Genomic DNA, 23,291 nt, shown 5'->3' with positions numbered 1-23,291 from the left:
TTCGTTTTAATTAATGGGGCGACCACAAAATCCATTAAAAGGAGAACTTAAAAAATAAATGGTTTCTTGGACAGCACTAATAAATATTTATGAATTATATAAAGGTCAAAAAGTTGATGTGTGACTTATTTCACAGGCTATCCCTCATACCATTTAAACCTCCATAAATACCAAGTTGAAATCTTTTAGTTTAAAAGTTCAAAAGGCTTATTAACTAATTGTGTCAACAAAGCTTTCACCTCAGTTATTGCTAAGATTTTGTTTTAGAACAACTTTCATTCCAATTTGTTTGCTTCAAATAGAAAAACAAAAGATATTGGGTGTCCATCGTTTACACAAAATCAATACAAGCACAGCAACAACAACAACAAAAACACACAAAAAGCAAAGGAACAGGGCTTGTAATGCTGTTCTTCATCTCAAAATCACAATGAAACTTTCAACACTAAATTTCTTGAAATCAATGTTTTTGCTCAGAATTTAGAAAAAAATAACCCTTTCTCTCTTAATTTTTCGCTCATTATATATATAGCTCGTTAAAGCAGAAACTTTTACTTCTTTTTTTTTCTCTCAATTTGGATTAAACTATAGGTGTCACTTAAATTTTGACTCAATTATATAAAGGTATCGTAAAAGTTGAAAAAATGCTATCCCAATCAATTCATTGGTGCAAATTCCATTGTCTTCATCTGCTGTCTGCCATTTCTCTCAATAGATTGTTGTTTGTTTTTAAGGTGACAAGACCAGAAGAGATACAGTGCAGTGTTTGAGATACATACCTTCACAAGATGGTTATATATCAGCCTCACAGAAGGGAGCCATTTGTATATGGAATAATAAGGTAGATCTACCATAGCACTTAGGTCCTTATTTTGATTCACAAATAGTTCAAATATCATAAGGACCTATAGCTAAGAGTAGTACTGTTCCACTGCTTAACATTTACAAGTTAATGTATTGCATAAGCGAAATCCTAAATTGGACAGTAAATTGAAGCTACGTACTAACAGTATATACTGACAACATTAAAGATTTATCAAACAAACAATTTCTCAGAAAAAATAATCGTAAAGACAAAAAAATAAACATCTCATTGTGCAGATAACATGACTTGGTACAGGCACAAATCTGATGGGGTTAAAACATCTGCACAAACCTCCTACTTTGAAATTTAGAATGGAACTGTGCATGTCTAGACCATATATTGAAAAAGCTTTCAAGAATAAAATCCTGCATAATACAGGTATCAATTAGATGGCCACAAACCAGCTATCTTTTACAAGGAAATAAAAGAAGATTATATATTTCTTATTATGTCATTTCAGCTTAGATTACAGAGCTGTATAGATATTAATGTAAGTACACCTTTATAAATGGAATTTACATGTTATATGGTTGATTTTCATATAAAGATTAAATGCAATCAGTGAAGTCACATAGAATAATGGAATTACATTGATTGTTAATGCATTTGACATAATCTGATCAGTGATTATCTCCCTTATTTTTAATGAATAAATACTCAATGCAATATAGGAATTATTCAAAAATTGCGTTGTGTCCTAATGTTTTTACATGTGCTTTGCCTTTCAGGTATAAAACATCTTAACAATGTTGTCCAATAAAAATTGAATATAGATTTCAGACTTTTCACCAATTTAACAATTGTTCAATAGTATGTTTAAAGCTCACTCAATGCGATATAGGAATTATTCAAAAATTGTGTTGTGTCCTAATGTTTTTACATGTGTTTTGCCTTTCAGGTATAAAACATCTTAACAATGTTGTCCAATAAAAATTGAATATAGATTTCAGACTTTTCACCAATTTAACAATTGTTCAATAGTATGTTTAAAGCTCAAAATCCTAACTTATATAACGTTTTCTTGTCTTAAAATATAAAATTTATTTGTTCAAGGATTACCTAGAATAAGAGTCTATGATGAGTTCAAATAAAAAAAAAAATTATAGACAATGTCTTGCTGTTCTCTCTATACTGAAACTCATAAACATATTCCAATTCAAATAATTTGGGTAAAAATCAATGGTTTCTAACATGAAATTTCACAGTTAAGTTTTTCCAATACCCTTATATAACCACCATTGAGAAAAAACATGATTTTGTTGTAATATTAAGTGTAAATAAGTATCATATGTGTGTGAGTGTTTCTAAGCAGAATTATATGTACTTGAAATAGCGTAAGATTACATCTACAAAAGAAGAAAAAGATGGCAGCAACAAATATTATGTCCTCGAAGGGGTAAAGTGAATGTATATCTGCCCCTTTCTCACTGAGTGTGAAAATCTTAATTTCGACCCAGCTTCTTTACAGTGAATGGTATATTTATCTCTCACAAATGTTAAAACATATTATTATACACACGTAATAATGCTTATGGAAAACCATCTATATTTAATTTTGAATGGGTCCCATATATACAGTACATGTATCTATATTTAATATATTTTGTGTCTTTTTTTTTAATGGGATTGTTGAATGGTATCTGTGTTTGTCTCTATACTCATTTTTACTCACATAAATGTATCACTTTATTATCTATAGTCTATTATATTCTATTTAAAGTTTTGGTTGTGGGTAACTGACAAATAATAAATTTAAATACATATTGTAAACCAACTTATTTCCACAAACTATCTATTTTTTCAAGAATATCGCATGATAATTTCAAACTTAAATCTTCCTCTTTATAAATATGTTCAGAAAGTTAAATTATGAAGTAAGCTTTAAAGGACTAAACATTTAAAAAAAGTATCAATGAAATATAGTTACTATGACAAGAAAACAATTCTAAACATTTTCTTCAGTTAATCAAAAACATTGTGTAATAAAAAAAAATCCATGTTTAAAATAGATTCATGTAATATAAATGCAATTAGTAAAAACTGCAAATACTGAGACTAAGACTAGGATCAATTCAATATTTGATGTTTGCTCAAGTTAGTTCAGCAAAATGCATTGGTTTTTTTTTGTAATGTGTTTATTGGCAAAGAACTACATATATATTAATAATAGTAAATAAGTTCATAGTACATCAGCAAAATCGAGACAAGTACAAAAAGTTGATATTTTGAATCCTTCTATAAACGTATAATATTATTAATAATAATTTTAAAAAAGAACAGAAAATCTTAATCTGAGGTAGCATGGATTGGGTAGATATTTTTATTACGTGAAAGTTAACTTATAAAATCATACTAGTAGTTGGAGCCATTGTTTTGATATCAATATTGAAAAAAGAACTTTGATAATGTTGATTTTGATAAACATTTGGTAGCCAATGTTACTATTCAACATTAATTTTTACTTAAGTTTTATTTATTTTCTCACTGTCTATATTTAGGAACCAGCGTGGGTGACAGGATGTGAATATTTGCCGTCTATACGTAAAGCTATTTGTTGTACAGAACGTAGCATATGTGTATGGGACAACAGATCAAAAGGAAAAAATCAGGTACTGCTAGTGTCACTTTGATTTGTAATGCTCAGTACCCTTTCAAACAAACTTGGCAGGGCAATTATTTTTTTTAAAAAGAACTTGCTAATGTTGTTGATATGCAGCACCAATGCTACAAGAACTTTTGGAAGCGTGTTTTAAAGTCCACTGTAAAATATAATGTCTTAAATAATTTAATCTTCAGATAAGCAAGTTATATATATGTTCTTATCCTGATTAAAAACTTAGTTTTATATTATAAAATTACTGTGGTATTAAGGAATATAAAATTTTATACCCCTAGAGAGGGAGGCCAAATAACAATCGCATTGTCTTTCATTTTTACATATTTACTGTGGTATTTAGATAGTTTGCATTTGAAATGAATAGATGTACATGTACATTTGATTTTTAGTGATGTGAGTTGCAGTGATGTATGCACAAAAATTCATAATATTTTTTGTTTTTTGTCATTTCAGCATGTGTTTGTAATCAAGCCATTTGAGAATTCCCCACAATGTATATCCTATGTGCCAAACCCTGAGGGAACTTTAGATGACATAGTTTTATTTGGAGACGACATGGGCTATCTCAATGTGCTAAAATTAGTTGCCAAAGATCTTACGCCAAAAAATTCCAAAGACAGTGACAAACGCCAAACACAAATACCTACAAATATTACGATAGCTCCAGATCAACTTACACAGTAAGTATCTGTCAATCACAGACTCACTTTCTCATTATTTTCAATATTTACGATAGTGGTGAAGAATACTAAAGGGATATTTTAACTCATTTGTCGAAAAACAACTGACGCAGCCTTGGCAAAAACATGAAAATGATAAAAGACAAATAGTACACAAAAACACAACAAAAAAAAACTAAAGACAGAGCAACACGAACCCCACCAAAAACCAGGGGTGAACACAGGTGCCATCAAAGGGTTAGGAGATCCTGCTCCACATTTGGTACCTGTCATATTGCTCCTGTAGCAAAAACATTCTTTTTAGTGGATTAATACTCCAGCCCATTAAATATTTGTGTTATATCTGCACTTTTGAGTAATTAAAAACAAATCTCTGACAACTATTTAAAAGAAGTGACTGAAGTGTTTCAACCCATTTACTCTTAAAAATTTCATACAATAATACAAGCTCATATCAACTGTAGGCACCAAATTCCATATATGATTATACAAAAGTACTTCATATGAACATTTTTTTTTTCCAGCAAAATTGTCAGAAGAAAATTGCACAATGATTATGTCTTACAAGTAAGTGTGTATGTAATTATCAAGTACACCTAACTTGTTCAGAAGGACTACACAAGCTACTAGCCATTTATTAGCATTAAACGGATCTGATTCTTAAAAATCATTCAGCAATATGTGACCTCACTTTGTAACTAAAGTACCCGAATGAAAATAACATAATAATAAAATTTGAAATCAAATGTCAGACTCAAATCATCCACCCCACTTTTAGACCCTAGACCTAAATACATGGCATCTCAAGTTTTAATGAGACCTAATATGAAAGGCTTCATATGATATTACATGTACAGCAAATAATATATAACATTCCTTAAAATTACTTTATTCAACTATGACATTAGAATTGGCACTACAGATGGAAACTGACACTAGATAGTACTGCATCAATAAATTCTCCTTATAATGGGGGTTAAGTAGATGTTTATATTGACAATTCAATATAATAACATGATGGCTTCCTTATTGTTATTTGGCCTGAAACAAGAAAATTAGCATAGGAAGCAGAAAATAATTTAATAAAACATTGAAAATATAATGGATGACATTTAATAATTAATTTCAATTCTATTAAATTCATTGCTAACATTTAAAGTATCCAATTTGTCCTATTTATCATTCATGCCATGATCATAGTTAAATTAACCTGAAAATTTGTTTCAGAAGTACATGGGGAAATTAACTTAATTTTTTTCCACTTCTAAAAAGTGTTACATTTCTTTGCACTAAGATTCAATTTAATTTCAATCAATAGATAATTAGCTTTGTTTTTTTTCAGGTAAAATATTTCCCCGAGTTACGATGTTTTGCGTCATGTTCACCGCATAGTAAGAAATCTTTCGTGTTAGAGGAAGTGGACCGACTTTATGATGATGGGTAATTATGCAATCACGATTGTTTGACATGTCAGTTGGAATTTTATAATGGAAGTGCATTAGTGCATGTTTTTTTCTTCTATTCTGCCTGCTGACTTCTGACAATTTGCAATGTTTCACTAAGGTGTATGTTGTCTCAATGTTATCTTGGAATGTCACATGCTTGCATGAGTTATCAATATAATAAAATAGGGTAGAATGATATAAGAAGAAAATTGGTATGAATGATGTTTTTAGCTCACCTGGTCCAAAGGCAAAAATGTGTATTGTGACCCGCCAAACCAACCAAGATGGCCGCCATGGCTAAAAAAAGAACATAGGGGTAAAATGTATATTTTGGCTTATAACTCTGAAACCAAAGCATTTAGAGCAAATCTGACATGGGGTAAATTAGTGTTTCAAGTCAAGATCTATCTGCCCTGAAATTGCAGATGAATAGGACAACCGGTTGTTGGGTTGCTGTCCCTGAATTGGTAATTTTAAGGAAATTTTGACGTTTTTGGTTATTATCTTGAATATTATTATAGATAGAGATAAACTGTAGACAGCAGTAATGTCTACAACTCCAAATTTCAAAAATATCTTTAACCAGTATATGTCTATCTTTTCCACTTAAAAATACATTTGTAATTTATTATCAGATGTTGCCAATTTTTAATTGCTTTTTATGCATCTTTATAGTAGCGTAATAAAGCATGTTTCCTATATGGCCTGTACCTGTTTATAGTATATATATTGATTTTAAGATTTTGAAAAAGAAAGAAGGGAGGGGGGATTAAATGAAAGAAAATGTAATAAACAATAAACATATGTTATGAACACTTTGTTTGATTTTACTGACAATTAAAGCATGTTAAAGTATAGTTTGTGAATCACATTGTTGGCATGGTTGCACAATATTTAGCACTACTTTTTGCAGTGAGGTGAGAGATGTAGCCATTCCAAAAGGTGTAAATTGTTTTGAATATTGTACCAAAGCCAATATCATTGCCACAGGTGGTGTAGACAAAGTAATCAGAGTATGGCATCCACATATATTTTCAAGACCAACAGGTAATCAGGGGGTAGATCTATGGTTCAAGGAAAGGGTGCATTATTGACTAATTGTGAATATATCTCGAAGCATAGTGAGGTGATTATTTACATCCAACAGAATGGAATTGTGGGTGTATGTATGTATGTTCTGTATCTCCCTCCTTTAGTAGGAGCACCACCATGGGTTATGGTGTAAAAAGGAAGACATTTAACACACTGTATCGGTACAAATTTAATGTGAGCATTTGCCTATCCAGTTTTCCAGCCTGGCCGTGACAGGTCTTACTACCAAAATTTAACTTTCCCCCAAAACAATAAGTATAATGTAATATAATATACGAACACTTCTTCTCATCTGTATGCATCCACATAAGATTTCTAGACAAATAGTTGATCATTGCCATCAATAACATATTATTTTCTCAAACAAAGCTATTTAGCTGAAAAGGTTTATTGCATGTCTAGATTTTCTGTGGTAATGCCATAAACATCCCATCATACTGCAGCAAATGTAAAATGTCAAAACATTAATCATTCACTAGATGGCATTTACTTATATTTTAACATTAATGGAAAAGAAACAAGAAAAAAAAGAAAACCTTTCTTCAAATTCAGGAATTTTTCTAATGTTTGTCATTTTCTGTTAGAATAATGAGCTTTGTGTAGATTTTGTTATACATGTACAATATATTGTACATTTGAACATTTTTTTTACAGGGAAGTTGTTAGGCCATTTATTTACAATAGTAGACATATGTTGTAATGAGAAAGACCAACATTTGATCAGTCTGTCAACAGCCAGAGTGTTCAGAGTGTGGGATATACATACATTAACCTGCCTGCAGGTAATTATCTCATTTGTGAAACTCAATAACCTGAAGAATATTAAACATTTCAGATTTCACATTCACTGACATTTGTTTTGAATTATTTGAAGAATCTCAACTATCTTGTTTACTCAATTTTGAATTAAAAAAAAATCCTAGCATATGCCAATCTACTTTGGATTCATTCATTTTCGTGGTTACCATTTTTTGTGGTTTGAGGAAAACTTGCATATTCATGAATATATAATTTCATGGTTTTAGCAAAGTATGCAAACATCTCAATAGAAAATTTGTAATTCATTGAACCTTTGAATTAGTTATTCCACTGCATCCAAAGAATCCACCAAAATTTGTATGCAACAAATATAAATGAATCCACAGTATCAAAAATAGATTTTAACGTACTAATTGTTGAATGATGACTACTATCTAAATTTTAACAGATAATTTAATATTAATGATAACATTCTGTATTGTATTTGGTTTACATTATTAAATTTTTTGTTTTTCTCAAAAATAGGTATTTACAGACAACGAAGAGAGACCAGGTGAAAAAAGAATATACTCAATGATATTTGATAACAAACATGAAAGATTATTAACAGGTTAGACAGGAGCTTTACATTGTACAAGAAAATTAGATTTCTGAAATTGAGAAATATACAGAAAATCTAGATCTTAGCAGCTATTAATACTAATAAAAATATAAAGCAGTAAAAGAATAGCGGACATTATCGCTATTTTGTGTCTTTTTCCTTTGATCTTTTTTTGTGATAATTTTTCGTATCATGCTACGAAATTGACATGAAATTGACAACGTTGTCATACGTAAAATAGCGATAAACAGATTATCATTGGTCATCTCAACTCGATTGCCTTTCTCGCTTTCGCTGTCCCACCTCAAACGAGAAAATCAATCTCGTTGAGATTATCAACGATAATCTATAATTACATAATATTCAGTAACATTGGTATCTTTCTTTGTTTGAAAAAAAAAGTTATTATAAATTAAGAGCATAAATTTATCAGTATTTGTTGTGTTTTTTTTATTTATATGTTTTGATACTTTGTATTAATTCCTGTGTAAAGTCATTTGAAAAACAGTTAAGGGCATATGATACAGTTTTGATCCCGTATTTACAGTTTGATAAAAATTTCCATATAGACTATTTTTTACCTGATTAAATCAAATATGCAATAAAAAATATACCTTCATGTGCTACTTTTTGAGTAAAATGAGGTAGAAATTTTGTATATTTGTTCAAAATTTGAATTTGTGGCCATATATTCCCTTTGGAAAGGAAGACATTACTTCTTTGTTTTAAAAGATAAACACAATTTGTTTTTTGTTCAATAATTTGTAATTTCTGTATTTCATAAGTAAAAATTTATGCATTTTTTATTCAGAAATAGCTCATATTTATTAAATGGACATGAATTGAGAAAAAAACGTAATTTTTTGCTATATATTTATCGAAATTAAAAAAAATGCACTATTTACAGTTTTATAAAATTTGGTCCACATAATCTCCGTGCAAAATGAAACAAAAATTTGTTTAAAAAAATAGGGGTCCATGCATTTGTTTTCAAATTAAATCAGTTTGAATGATAAAAATCAGTCAAAAAATGCATCTTTTACCGATATGTTACAGTTTGATGTCGCGAAAATAACATTTTACGTCAGCAACGTCATAACCTCCCCTGTAACTGTATTGTATGCCCTTAAAAAAAATCAAAAAATGCATCTTTTACCGATATGTTACAGTTTGATGTCGCGAAAATAACATTTTACGTCAGCAACGTCATAACCTCCCCTGTAACTGTATTGTATGCCCTTAAAAAAATTCTCAATTTTCATCCACAGGTTCCAGTGTGATAGATTCCTGGCCATTAACTAGAGCTGTACAGGACACTATGCAAGTACCCCATACACACGACAGACCAGTTAGTCAAATATTGTACAACAGAGAGCTGGGGCAAATAGTTACAATATGTACAGAATCTGTTATAAAGGTATGTATAGAAATCAAACTCCAATTACTATAAGAAGAAAAAACTACTCAGTAAAATCCTAAACAATAGAGAGCTAGATCCAATTCTCACAATGAATAGAGAATCTTTCCTCTATTTTTAGACTCCATATGATATAAGATTTATGTATGAGAAATGAATCTGTCAAATGCTTACCAACAGGATTCTTTGCTAAATTGTCACAAATGAACAGGTTTTTTTAAAATATATATTTCCCCTACAGTTAATGAAAAAGGCAATAGGTTTACGTTACATATATTGAATTTGGTTAACATAAGACTTGATTCAAATGTAAAGTGTGTCACAAACAAAGATTTAGGCTAACTTTTAAAGACTGTTAAAAAATATCTTTCACTCAAAATATGATTTGCTTACTTTAAAAGTAGGACCTTGTTATGATTCTTCTAAATCCAAATATTTCTTAAATATAAACTGATTGCATATTTATATTTAAAATGATTAAGAAACACAAATACTATAAAATAGTTTGAAATGAGATTTCAACATAATATAAATTTAATTGTATGGATAGATTATTCTTTTTAACTCATTTGATTGTATTGCTATAGGTATGGGAATATGAGTCAGGAAAGCGTGTGTATACAATAACAGATGCGCATGGACCTAATGTGGAAGTGACAGCATGTTGTTTAGATTCATCAGGGTACAGACTAGCTACAGGAGGGTTTGATGGTAAGTATGAATTAGTGGGAATAAGTCGATGAACAATCAATTATTACATTCCAAAGAAAAAGGACTACTTTGTTAAAAGAAGCTCCCTGAAGAAATAATTTCTTAAACAAATGAGGCACATATTTTTAAATCAAGGATACATTCAACACAAAAAATTGCTTCTAAATCAAGATAAATCATATGTTTTAAGCTTCATATGTTTTTTTATATGTATCATTTAATATCATCAGAAACATTAACAACCAAAAAGAGTAGCTGTAAAACCAAAAAGTTGAAAAAAACCTTGCTTAACTCAAATTTACTCATTGGGAGTTGCAAGCTGAATTTTATAATAATCTTTTTCTATTAGAAATGGATGTAACTAATTGAAAAAAATTAAAGTTGATTTTTTTTTTCTGATAATTTAGGCTCCATTAAAGTATGGGATTTTGGTTCTGGACAGGAACTGAAACATAAATCTGGTAGACAGTCTGATGAAGATCTCAGTATAATAGGAATGAAATACTGGAGTCTGGACAAGGATAGAGTCATACTTACAGCAGGCTGGAATAATAAAATTAGAGTTATTTTGGTAAGTTAGAAATTTATTCATCAAAATCAAATTATCCAAAATCATCAATGAATTTTGTAGACACTAATTAGTACGGCCTTCAACAATGAGCAAAACATATACTGCATAGGCACTAAAAGACAAATGTAAAACAATTCAAACAAGAAAACTACAGCCTGATTTTAATGTATGTACAAAATAATGAAAGAAAAACAAATATGCTGCACAGCAACAAACAACAACCACTGAATTGCATGCTCCTAACTTGGAACAGGAACATACAGAATGTCGCGCTTGGGGGGGGGGGGGTAAACTAGGTTGATGGCTTATATGAAGTAATTTTTTGTGGCTATGAACAGTGTAAGACAACTAGTACTGATCATGAATAAAAAAAAGGATAAATACTTAAATTAGACAGAGCTACACTAAAACAAAAAATTCTGGAGATCAAAATACTGATTTTTGGCACTGCATAATTATTTCATACAGGTTCTACCCTAAGTTAGTGTTAACCTGTTATTTTTTGGCAATTTTAAAACTGAGATGATAAATTTGCTCTACGAAAATAGGAAAATTACATATGATTATGAGCATTTCAGCTCTTATTGTTCTAAAATATCTTTTGTAGGATAATAATGAGAGTTATGATTTACCCAGTGTACGAGAGTTTAGTGATGTGTATTTCTTTACCAAAGATGTTGATGTTAGTGCTTCATTGAGTGATCCATTCACAGCAGACCCATTACCTGATATAGGACAGAATTCTAATGTATCTAAATCTTCCAAGAAAAATTCTATTATGTCTAATAATGTATTTAAAAAGGTGAGTAGTGATGTCATTGTTGGATAAAATACTAGAATTTTATTTATGTGACTAAAAAAAATAATCATATACAAAATTTCCAACTCAGATCTTGTCTAATATCAACTATAAATGGGAAATAATTACAAAAAATATTGGTCTATCCGGCTAAAGCTTATGAATGTTGAATCTTAGGGAATGAATTTTCTAACTGAAAGCTGAAGGAATGCATTATTAAAATGATTACCGCTTCAAAAAGGTATCATGAAACTTGAAATATAAAATTATTTTTCCAGACATATTATAAATATTTTGGTTAATGCAGAACCTTTATTTTAATGTTGCTTACATGTATGATAAACTAGCAGACAGTATTAGTAGAACTTTTGTTGTCTGAAAATGTTCTTTTACCAAATGACAGATTTTACTAACTCTGATGAAATGTCTCTGTTGTTTGTTGTTTTTTTTTTTTTTTAAATTTTAATTCACGTTCTGATTCTTTTCTTTTCAGGATTATTTATTAACACTAAATGAGATGTCAACAATAGAGACGTTTTCACAAAATACTCTGTATACTGGTTGTAGTAATGGTAAACTTATCACATGGAACATAGAGAAATCTAGTGTTGATAAAGTGTAAGTAAGATATTTTAAATTAAACAAGATGGGAAAAAACTTTTGAAATTTTACAGTTTATTTTGCACATAAAGGATTAAAACAACTTAGTTCATTGCACCATTGCTCTCTATGTCAATTTCTGCAATTTCAAGCTTTTAATGCTATTTTGTCTTAAATTCACCAAAAACAACAATCATTTCATGTTGAAAACTGTACCTAATGTGACTTTTACTAAAAGATACAACATACCATTATTTCCCTATCAGAGTTTTCATGTTCCATGAAGTTTGATAATACAGGTACTTCTGATCAAAGCAACAGGGCAAATATGCACTTCTATATAAATTCATGAATGATTTTACCTTTCAAAACAAATATTTACTTATTGACAGAGTTGAAGCTATGTGTCAGAACTATTTTTTTGTTAAAATATGTAAAACTTTCTTGAGTGTTCTATTTTACCAGTTCAAATTAATGGTTATGTACCTAAACATTATACCTGTGTTGAGATTTTTTTTCTCTGAAATACCAATTTACAATGTAAATTTTGAAGCATTGTTAAGTAGGAGACAGAAGATTTATGCAAATTTTTGTCTGTTCAGTCATTGCTGTGATTTCAGACATGAAATACAAGATCCTGAAGAAACCTCTTCTCCACCAACGAGTCGACACAGATCAAGACAGGGAGGGGAAAAGAAAATTAATCAAATCAAATTTCTAATACATCAAGAGAAGAAACTTAGTCCAGAATATTTAAAGTGAGTATACAAGATGGTTTATATGCTTTATATCTCGTAAAAACATAGAATTATTTTTTTTATGATACAAGTATTTCAGGAAAAATCATATTCTTAATTATTAGAGCTATTCCATTAAAATGTATGTGGGAGGGTAGGAAGGCACTTTTAAAATATCCCTACAACCAAGAACCATTTTTTATTAGATAATTTTGCATAATTATAATAGATACATACTGAAAAAAGATCCATGACCTGTATTCAATATTCAAACTTCCCATTCTTCCCTCGCACATACATTTTAAGGGAATAACCCTTATAGAATTAAAGAAAAAAATTGAAGAAGATATAATTCTTTAATTAGTTTTTGAAACTGTACAGCTCTAGAAACTGTACATCCTTATCAGGCCATGTTCATCATACGCTGTCATCTGACCTATTGGATGGGCTTGAAATTAAGCACACACAATTAAATATGTGGTATCATAATTATTTGTGCTCCACTGTGTCGTAATTATCTGATCTCCTCTGTATTATGATTATTTGTTCTCCACAAAATTGTAATTATTTGTTCTCCACAAAATTGAAATTATTTGTTTCCCATTGTATTGTAACTATTTGTTCTCCACAACATTGTAATTATTTGTTCTCCACTGTATTTTAATTATTTGTTCTCCATCGTATTGTAATTATTTGTTTTCCACAAAATTGTTATAAATTGTTCTCCCTTCTTTTTTAGTTATTTGTTCTACACTGTTTAGTGAAATTACACATGTATTTGTTCTCCTCTGTACTGTAATGATTTGTTCTAGGTACAAGAAGAAGTAAGTGAATGCGTAATTGATTGAGTCTTTAACACTTTACATTTACTGCATGTACATGATTTTGTTTTACAGTAGGCCTAGAGATCATTCTTTTGTGTATCTGCTTTCTTGCAATTGGTCAGTTCTATTTGTGAAAGATAGAGTTGTTGGGACTCCAGCAAGCTAAAAGCACAATATAGTCAACAACAAACGAAACCCATAAAAATATATATCTATCATAGATTGTTAAATAAGCTTTTTGCAAAATAAGAAACATATGAAGAAAAACATGCATATGAAATAGATTTAGAAATAAAATTTGGTTTTGGATTTTTTTTTTGTCACAATTTGAAACAAATTTTAATCATTTGTGCCACCAAAGTTTAGTCTCTATTGTTACCATATTTTGCTTGAAAAAATCTCCAACCATGAGCGTCAAACTCCCAATGATAAACATTACAAACTTTTGTAACACATGAAGGCATTTTGGGCACAAATACAATGCATGTTGTTGAAAAGGTAATTTACTTTATATTTACCAGTGTTCTGAAATGTTTATTTCATCAGCTGTCAGAAAATTTTGTAAATACTAAAATAGATTAGACCACTTTTAGAACCTAAGGTTAACAAAGGAATGGTCTCTGCTGTTCAGGTATACAATTGTTTTTTTAATATCAGTGCAGTGTGAATGTAATGTATTTCTGTAATTATTTCAGAACGTAATATATTAATGGTATTGAGATTTTAACATTTAATATATTCATGACCTTATTTGCATGCTAAGAAATTTCCTGTGAACATTTATGCCAAACAACCTCATTTACCAGTTTTACCTGATAAGTTTTAATTTAAACTTTGTTTTACTCTTATATTAATGTTTTCTCTGAAAGAGTAATTCGAGGCAGTTTAAAAGCATGTTTTTCCCCTTTTGCTGCTTACCAAATATCCTATGATCCCGCCCACCAGCCAGCAAGAATAAACTTCTATTACATTAAATGCAATGACTTTTTTTATGTATTTCTTTGAGGACAATTTTTTTTTATTATAAATACTTTTAATGCTTGACAAATTTTTATTCTGTTCATGTTTAGCTAAGGATAAGTAACCTTTTACAGAAACTACACTTTTAAAATTATTCTTTGCTAAGTAAATTGAGTAGAAGCAGATTTTGAGTAAGTGTATAAATAACCTTTGGTTTTAAAGAAACCATTCTTATTTGTTATTGTTTATTGTTATAGAAAGACGAAAGTTGAAGATGAGACAGAGCGAGAAGGGGCAGGTTCTCAGATGTCTCACAGATCTAAAACTTCTAGAATAGGATCCAGATTAGGTTCTAGAGTAGGATCACGACTTTCACACCATTCCAATGCACCACCTAAGGTTAGTATTTATTGGTATTACTGAAGAATTTAAATCAGGGTTACGATTGAGAGTTGTTCTCTCTCACGTCATTCCAATGTGCCACATAAAGTTAGTATATTGTGTTAAGGCTAAAAATTTATATTTAGATCAAGATTCGGATTGAGTGCTTTTTGAATCACACCATTTTAAATGCACTAATTACCAAATTGTACTATTGTTGTGACATAAGTTGGAAAAATGTTATAGGCAGTATTAAATGTGTGTTTCTCACACTTTCAATTTACCACCTAATGTTAGTATATAGTTTTATCGCTATTTTGTGCATTTTGCCTTTGATCTTTTTTTGTGATAATTTTTCATATCATGCTACTCACTTGAGATGGAAAATTATTGCTAGAAACTAAGGAGGCATGTGGCGTTGCTAAGGAAATTGACATGAAATTGACACCCTCCTCATAGGTAAAATAGGGATAAACAGATTATCATTGGTCATCTCAACTCGATTGCTTTTCTCGCTTTTGCTGTACCGGCTCAAGCGAGAAAAGCAATCTCGTTGAGATGATCAACGATGATCTATAAATATGTCAAAACAAAATTATATCAGACTCAGGATTAGGGTTGAGAGCAGTTTACCTCAACATAAGATTGGACCAACTAAGGTTATTTTATAGAGTGATCACCAACATTTATATTTGAATCATAAGGACAGAGAGCAATTTTTCTAGGGCCATTCCAATGGATCATCTAAGGTTAGTACAGTCTTATGATACAGGTTTTGGGGAAAAATGTATTAGGTTCAAAATCAGATTTAGACATTCATACACACCTACAAAATCTAGTTTGATAGATTTAGCTAAAAAGATTTTGCCAGTTATTTATCAGTAGGTACAGTGTTTTAAGACCTGTCATCATTAAGTTAACATCAAATCTGTTGCTTATAAATAGCTTTCAAACCAGGAGCAATGTGGTGAAGTTGTTTCTTTTTAAATGAAGAAAATCTTGCAGGTTCAGGTCCAGGTTCAATCCACCATTTTCTACATTTGAAAATGCCTGTACCAAGTCAGGAATATTACAGTTTTTGTCCATCCGTTTGATGTGTTTTATCCTTTGATTTTGCCATTTGATTAAGGACTTTCCGTTTTGAATTTTCCTCAGAGTTCAGTATTTTTGTGATTTTACTTTTCCATCATTATTGAAATATATTTAAGGAATCCTGTTTTTTAATTTTGCTTTTCAAATTCTTTTTTAGCCACCTGATAAAATGGAACAAAAAGAACAGAAGGATTTTGTAGACCAGTTAACGGCCAGAATAGAAGGTGAAGACCCTGAGAAGGAAGGAAAAGAAGAGGAAAAAGACAAGGGTAGGTTTTAAAGAGGGGGGTAGGACCTTTATAGGGACTTCGAGTCAGATGTTTTTAAGCTCAGGATTTCGGGATCCGGGATTTATATTTATTTAAATTCAGGACCTTGGGATATCGGGGTTCAGGACCCCTCCTACCCTCCCTCTTTAAATGTGGGGAACAGTAGTTAACCGATGTTCAAATTCCATATGTCAATAAAAAAGATAAATCAAGGTACTATACAAACGAAAACTGAGGGAACTGCACAAACTCCAAAACGAGCTAAGCTGGTGCATTGACATGGTGAGACTTTTCTGCTATGTATGTGTCAACCACAATGCAAATCAACACTTTGTCAAAATGTTACAACCTAGACTTGGACAGTTGTAAAAAAGTTTTATCAATTTTTGATACTGAAAATTTCAGTTATATATATTTTTTTCAGTTATATATTTTACACCAATAGCTGAAACAATTGTCAAAGTTGTGAACAAAGCAGGCATTTTCACACTATTTGTATTTCACTACAAAAACCTAAACAGTATTTTTGGCCATAAACTTTTTGATTTTTCTCTCTTTTTGTTTGACTGTAATCATTCAATGACATATGCAAAAAAAAAAATGATTACTGTGAGTGTTCTGAAATCAGTAAAAATTGTGAATTCTGAATCAAATAACGGCCCTTTACAAAAGCAAATCTAAAATCCTAGAATATGATGCATATAAATGTCAATGTAAAAAGATGCAGTATAGAAAAACATTACTTTTTAGATGAAGAAGAAAAGAAAGATTATGAGAAACCCGACATAGAACTAAACTTACATGAGGATGAAGAGGAGGAGGAAGAAGAAGAATGGACAGAAGAGAGAAAATGGGTGGAGGAAACTTATGATCCTATCATTGTCACCGCTCACCAAGATTCTTATATCAGATTCTGGAACATGGAGGTTGGTTTAATTTTGAGGAACATTATGGCATAATGGAACGGAAAAAGGGGGGAGTTGTCAAGCATTTACTTTTTGTAATTTTCAATTTTTTGGCTATGATACAGAAAAACAAACATGATTTGTATCTAAAAGTAAAAGTACCTATCAGTTGTGAAATATAACAGAGTTCTTACTAGTCAGTTATAAGATTGTTAGGATGATGGGACATGGGTTTTTCTCATTATTGAAGCCAGTACTATGTCCTTGTTCTCTTGTGGAGTGTCGACTGATTGGCAATCATATCACATCTTATTTCTATCAGACATATTGATGTTTTATTTATTCATGAAGTAATTATTTCTTTTTCTTTTCAGTAGAACCATCATCATATCTTCTTAAGTTTCTGCTTTATGTTAAACTTTTTGTCTTTTCTAGGGTCAGGTATTACGTGAAGTGTCTGCTGTTACAAGAAGACAAGGAACTCCTGTTACTGCCCTGTGTCATGATGAACGCTGTAACATACTCATATCTGGTGATTCAAGTAAGACTTTTAATACTTATTTGAATTTTAAATTTGATGAGACCAAAAGATAAAAGATGATTTAAACTGTCCTGATGAGACATGTTCAGGTACAAAAATTAAATTTGAGAATTTTGGAAACCTTATTGACAATATATAAAGACATTCTAGTTCAATAACAAAACAATTTTCATAAAACTTGGTTATACAATTTTATCAATTGATTTAAACTGTATATTATTTCAGAGGGATATTTAACTTTATGGAGTATAGGGAAGTTCTTGAGAGACCCACAGTCAAATGATCCTGTAAGTATTTGATACTACTGCTGTAGATTTATAATTTTGTGACATGTGATGTTGATTTTCTGTTTTATAGACATAAATGCCATATTTCATTTCCTTCAAAATTTTGGGCGAAGAAGTACTCCTTATATTTCCTTGATTGTACATATGCAAATATAACTTACTGATTTGCATGAACAGCTGTGTTTCAACTCATTATTGTTACTACGACATTGAAAGGTAAAAGTTTAGTAGCTTTTTTGGCAACATCACAATTGTTTCATTATCTGGTAATTGGGTTTGTAAAAAATATGGGAGAAACTGATGCTCTTTTTGGGTGCAAATGAGTCATCATGTTTCTCCTATCTTGGTTAGATAAATTTACTTTCTTACAACAAAATTAGAATCTATATGAAGGTATTCATTTCCTGAATGTTTTAATTGGTATTTTTGTATTTTCTGTGATTGTAGAGTGCAATAAAACAAGTGATCAGCTGGAGAGCTCATCTAGTGAAAGTTGTCTCCCTTGTTTATATTAACTCATTAAAGTGCATTCTGTCAGGATCTACAGATGGATCAGTCAGGTAAAGTTGTCTCCCTTGTTTATATTAAACCGTTAAAGTGCATTCTGTCAGGATCTACAGATGGATCAGTCAGGTAAAGTTGTCTCCCTTGTTTATACTAAACCCTTAAAGTGCATTCTGTCAGGATCTACAGATGGATCAGTCAGGTAAAGTTGTCTCCCTTGTTTATACTAAACCCTTAAAGTGCATTCTGTCAGGATCTACAGATGGATCAGTCAGGTTGGTTTATTTATTATATATACTAAAGATTGTTCTTTATTTTAGATTGATAATTGATTCTGTCCGGTGAATTTGTCTATATGAAAATCCACTGTTTCGTTAAGTTTACTGACAAATTAGTCAAGTTAAGATTCTAGTTTGAGTTAATTAAATCAAAAGACGTTTGTTGTCAATAATGAAAGAATAAAAGAATTGTAGAATTAATATTTTACAAATTTGTTTACATAAAAAAAAAATCTATGAGGGTTTTGTAGAAGAAACCTGGGTATGGCATATCAAATAAGAATCCATGTATATGTGATGAGTTTTACCTCTGTATTTCATAAATAATTATTTCTTCACAACAAAATAAGTAAAGTTTTGAAAAAAATATTTAAGTATAAACTAATCGTTTGACATTATTTTATATATTTACAGAGTATGGTGGGGTTACAAGGGTAGATTTGTAGGTTTCTACGGTCAGCATAGACCATTTGTATTCCCAGAACGTGAAGAAACAGCTGGTCCTCCAACTCTTCCTTACGATATTACTGAGGTAAAAAAGTCTTGTAAACTGCTGTCTTTTTTTATTTTTAGTCAGCAATAATAAGGAAATAAATGCTATTTCAAAACTGTTTTGTCTAAAACATATATAACTCTCACTCATAAAGTTATAAACTATCTGCCTAAAAGGAAATTTGAAAAGAAGTCTTGACACATCAAAATATAACTATCGGCTTTGATACTGGACATTGTTAATGTTCTAATTTCTAGCATGCCTGAAGTGTCCTGGCAAGAAAGTATTATTCCAGTATCAGTACTTTCTGCGATAAAGACTTGTATTTAGCTCATTGTTGAAGGAGGTATGACCTATAGTTGCTAACAATTAGAACTTTTCATAAAGGGGGGGGGCTCTGACTGACCTAAAGGGGCCCCGCTCCAGTCATGCTTCAGTGATTCTCTATATAATCAACCAAATTTTTCCAACGTAAGGAGGGTAGCCTGGATCCGCCTATACGATACAATCATTTAACACTCATCATTCTTTTTTTTTCTTCTGAAAAACATTGTTCGATTCTAAATCTTAACATGTTTGTTCAAGAAGAAAAATAAAAAAAATGTTTTCTTTTAAAACATGTTAAAGTTGTGGTAAAAAAACAATTAAAAACTTTTGAATTTCAAAAAAATAAGTCTTGCAAAAAAATTCAATTTTTAATGGCCAAACACATGTGTTTGAGAACACCTCCCCCAACTAAAATTAACTTAAACAAAGGGGTAGATTTCTTTCAAAAACCTAGTAAGATTATGACTATGTTGGTTAATCTAACTCAGAATAGTCTTCTGTTATAGGTTACATACCATCACTGATCTTCGAATTGTAAAATATCAGAACACAATCTCGGTCTATATCTTTATTTAATTATACAAACTATGAGACAGGAAAGTGATTCACTTGTTAAATTATTCTATTGAATTGACATAATTATGCATTGTATTGTATTACTTGAACTGTTTTAAAAAATGAAGATCATTTTTTGGATAAATTATTTTTTTTCAATTTTGGCAAATAAGGGGAAGTAACTCATATTACCTTACTTTTACTACAAAATATTTTCGTGAATTAAACCACTTTCCGCAAAATATATTTTTGTATAGTTTTAGAATGTTGTTCATAGATAGTAACAGACTTGTTTTTCAGAGAAAAACCTTGTGTTGCAATTAGTTGCAGGTTGTTCACTAAATTGACTAGACTAAATTATGTTATATGCTTTCCGGTGAATAGTTAGCTTATTGGCAATCATACGTTTATATTATATATTTGTTTGATAATAATGGTGGATTCAACTAATTTTACTTTAAATTGAACTTAACTGATTTTAGGGACCACTAGCTCCAGTTCAAGAGAAAAGTGCTAAACAAACCATAAGAACTGTACAGAAATATGAATATCCACTTATATTTGATAATGAGAAGTAAGTTTTATTCTACTGCCACTAAGATATAGTTGTAAATTCGTGTAAAAAAACATGTTAATAATAACACAACCATAAAATCTTGCTGCAAACTAGAAGTGTTGACTTGGGAAACAGTGACCATACCTGCAAGTGTGTCTTCATGAATTTTTGAACAATGAACATTTAAGAGTACTTGACCAAATTTTTTTAAAAGAAGTTTGTGTATACAGCTTCAGACAAATTGTGTAGAATTGTAAAAGTTTTGGGAAAAAACATGATGGAACAGGCCATGGGAGATAACTCAGTAATGTAATGTGCTATTTTCAACTGTACTGTGATATCTATTTTGTTATAGAATAGGCTATTTGCCTATTCCCGTAATTGACCCTGTAATTAGAGATCCCTCTTTCAGTTGTCTCCTTTATGAGGGACATTAATTTTCATTTATAATGGAGAGCTAGCAGAACGAGCAAATTTACTGTGCGTAATGTGAGTAATCTTAAAGGTTTTCAAATCTTTTAATTACATTAATTTGTTGTTGATCTGAAAACTTTTGACATCAGTAATTTTTTTTATGAAAAATTAGTTAAACTGCCGATACATCACTTTCAATTCATCATGCTTTGCATTGGCAAAAGCCAATTTTGTCCGGTATGGAACCAGTCTACGATTGACAAAGGGAAGTAATTTGTTTAAAAAGTGTGTTATAACTGAATCAAATCGGTAATTGGCAAATGGACTATTAGGTATCAATTTGCTGGTAAATTTTTAATTAATTTTTTAACATTTCAAAATATTAAAAAAAAATAACGAAAAATTAAAATTCTTTTAGGTGTAGAAATTTGAAGTTTGTGACAATTGGTTACCCATGAATAAAAATGAAAAAAAAATATTTTGACAGTAGTTAAGTTTTAATAGTACGACTTTTGACTTATTATGTTGAACCACTTTAACCCTTTCAACGCTACACAAAAAAATAGAAAAATGGCTGCTGCTGCTGCATTTTTTTTGTGTTCATTCATTAGAACAGTATATTCCTTTTCAGACTGCTGTATCTTTTTTATTATAAGAGATACAGAAAAAGTTATTGCATGAAAAATGCTCAGGAGAGTATGCACTGTAATGTTAGGCAGTTATTTCAGTAAAATTTTTATCAGGTTACCTGCATTTTCAGGTAATTAACAGGTAAAAGGTGTAATTTGTTACATTTGTGTTGAATTTTGAAAAAAAAACTACTTTTCGTCTTCATCTATTTTGTTTTTTTATCTGCCATATAATAAAGAAGACACCAATTGCTCGATTCCGTAGCGTATTGCACCATACACAACGTATTATGTAATCATGGCACAAATCAGTGGCTCCGTCCAAAATTTTCAGTCAACCTCCGTTTCCCCCTCTTTTTCTACGTCTCGTAATGATCGATCAAATCATATTTCCCACACGAATTGAATGTAATAAACACATTGAGATAGCAAGAAACCTTTTAACTAATCCTCGTCATCAGTTTCGCCATATAAATGCTGAAATATTTCCATATTTACAGCTTCGTTTCCGATTTCCGCCATTTGCATTTGTCAAAATATTTGTTTTTAGTTTCCTTCAATTTTCCTTCTACTGCATGATTTTACAATAAAAATTGCCGGGATTTCAAGCGCAAATGAGACCTTGCATATCCTCGATTCATACAAGGAAAAATTAGAGAGGACCCGAATGAAAACCGAATGGTTTAAGAGTCCTTATGAAAAATCCGTTGTCATCGCGGCATATGCCGCGAATAGCAGTGGCGGACGGCGTATGTCATCGCGGCATATGCCGTGTACAGCGTTGAAAGGGTTAATAGCCATTTGTTTTTTTTTATCCAGGTGGACACCATTTAGAAGATCAGCATACATTAGACAATCAGAGGCCCCTCCTCCAAAGAAAAAACCTTTTACATATGAAATAGATAAAAAGTTCTTTGGAGCTTTGATTAAACCTAAGGTAATTATTTATGTTTCTTAATAGTCCCAGTGATATAAGATCCAGTTAATGTACTAGAAAATTAAGTATTACTGAAAAAGACTTTGATTTTTCTTAATATTTGAATTAACACAAAGATAGAAAGTTATACCTTGTACCATTTTGCAGAGTAATCCCCATTTTTTTTAAAGTATTTTTTGTGATAAATAGAAAACACAAATTTTTATCGACATTAAATTTTTTTGTTATTGTATATCTCAAAGGTAAATTTTCCCATCAACCCAAGTTTTAAGGAAAACCAGATGAGTCGACACAATTATTTTTATGGCCTGAAAAAAAATGACCAAAATGAATAAAGAGATCTGAGACCAGAAAGTGCTTAAAAGTATTCATAGTAAATGAAAATTGTTACTTATTTCAGGATAATTTAAACAGATTTTTAGAACTACATAAGAAGGTGAATGTT

At 30.5% G+C, this 23,291-nt stretch overlaps 1 protein-coding gene across 5 annotated transcripts in view; it reads left to right on the top strand.

Annotated features, from left to right (window-relative positions):
* Positions 1-23,291, top strand: part of LOC143068708 (WD repeat-containing protein 64-like) — a 48,893-nt gene that overhangs the window by 14,487 nt on the left and 11,115 nt on the right. For 4 of the 5 annotated variants that reach the window (XM_076242966.1, XM_076242967.1, XM_076242969.1 and 1 more), the window contains exons 4-28: positions 735-841; positions 1,326-1,355; positions 3,364-3,474; positions 3,936-4,162; positions 4,687-4,729; positions 5,505-5,602; positions 6,521-6,654; positions 7,354-7,481; positions 7,984-8,068; positions 9,328-9,476; positions 10,064-10,187; positions 10,595-10,758; positions 11,366-11,560; positions 12,051-12,175; positions 12,778-12,915; positions 14,936-15,077; positions 16,309-16,420; positions 17,171-17,346; positions 17,761-17,866; positions 18,092-18,153; positions 18,601-18,713; positions 19,350-19,467; positions 20,793-20,884; positions 22,729-22,846; positions 23,247-23,282. In XM_076242966.1, coding sequence (XP_076099081.1) covers positions 735-841; positions 1,326-1,355; positions 3,364-3,474; positions 3,936-4,162; positions 4,687-4,729; positions 5,505-5,602; positions 6,521-6,654; positions 7,354-7,481; positions 7,984-8,068; positions 9,328-9,476; positions 10,064-10,187; positions 10,595-10,758; positions 11,366-11,560; positions 12,051-12,175; positions 12,778-12,915; positions 14,936-15,077; positions 16,309-16,420; positions 17,171-17,346; positions 17,761-17,866; positions 18,092-18,153; positions 18,601-18,713; positions 19,350-19,467; positions 20,793-20,884; positions 22,729-22,846; positions 23,247-23,282 — 2,933 coding nt within the window. The remainder of the gene's footprint in view (positions 1-734; positions 842-1,325; positions 1,356-3,363; positions 3,475-3,935; positions 4,163-4,686; positions 4,730-5,504; positions 5,603-6,520; positions 6,655-7,353; positions 7,482-7,983; positions 8,069-9,327; positions 9,477-10,063; positions 10,188-10,594; positions 10,759-11,365; positions 11,561-12,050; positions 12,176-12,777; positions 12,916-14,935; positions 15,078-16,308; positions 16,421-17,170; positions 17,347-17,760; positions 17,867-18,091; positions 18,154-18,600; positions 18,714-19,349; positions 19,468-20,792; positions 20,885-22,728; positions 22,847-23,246; positions 23,283-23,291) is intronic. The other variant, XM_076242968.1, reaches the window with a different exon arrangement.

The sequence above is a fragment of the Mytilus galloprovincialis genome, chromosome 3 (genome assembly GCF_965363235.1).
Source record: "Mytilus galloprovincialis chromosome 3, xbMytGall1.hap1.1, whole genome shotgun sequence".
In the NCBI taxonomy this organism is placed as follows: domain Eukaryota; kingdom Metazoa; phylum Mollusca; class Bivalvia; order Mytilida; family Mytilidae; genus Mytilus; species Mytilus galloprovincialis.
Note: the sequence above shows the minus strand (reverse complement) of the source record. Positions and strands in the feature narration are given on the sequence as shown.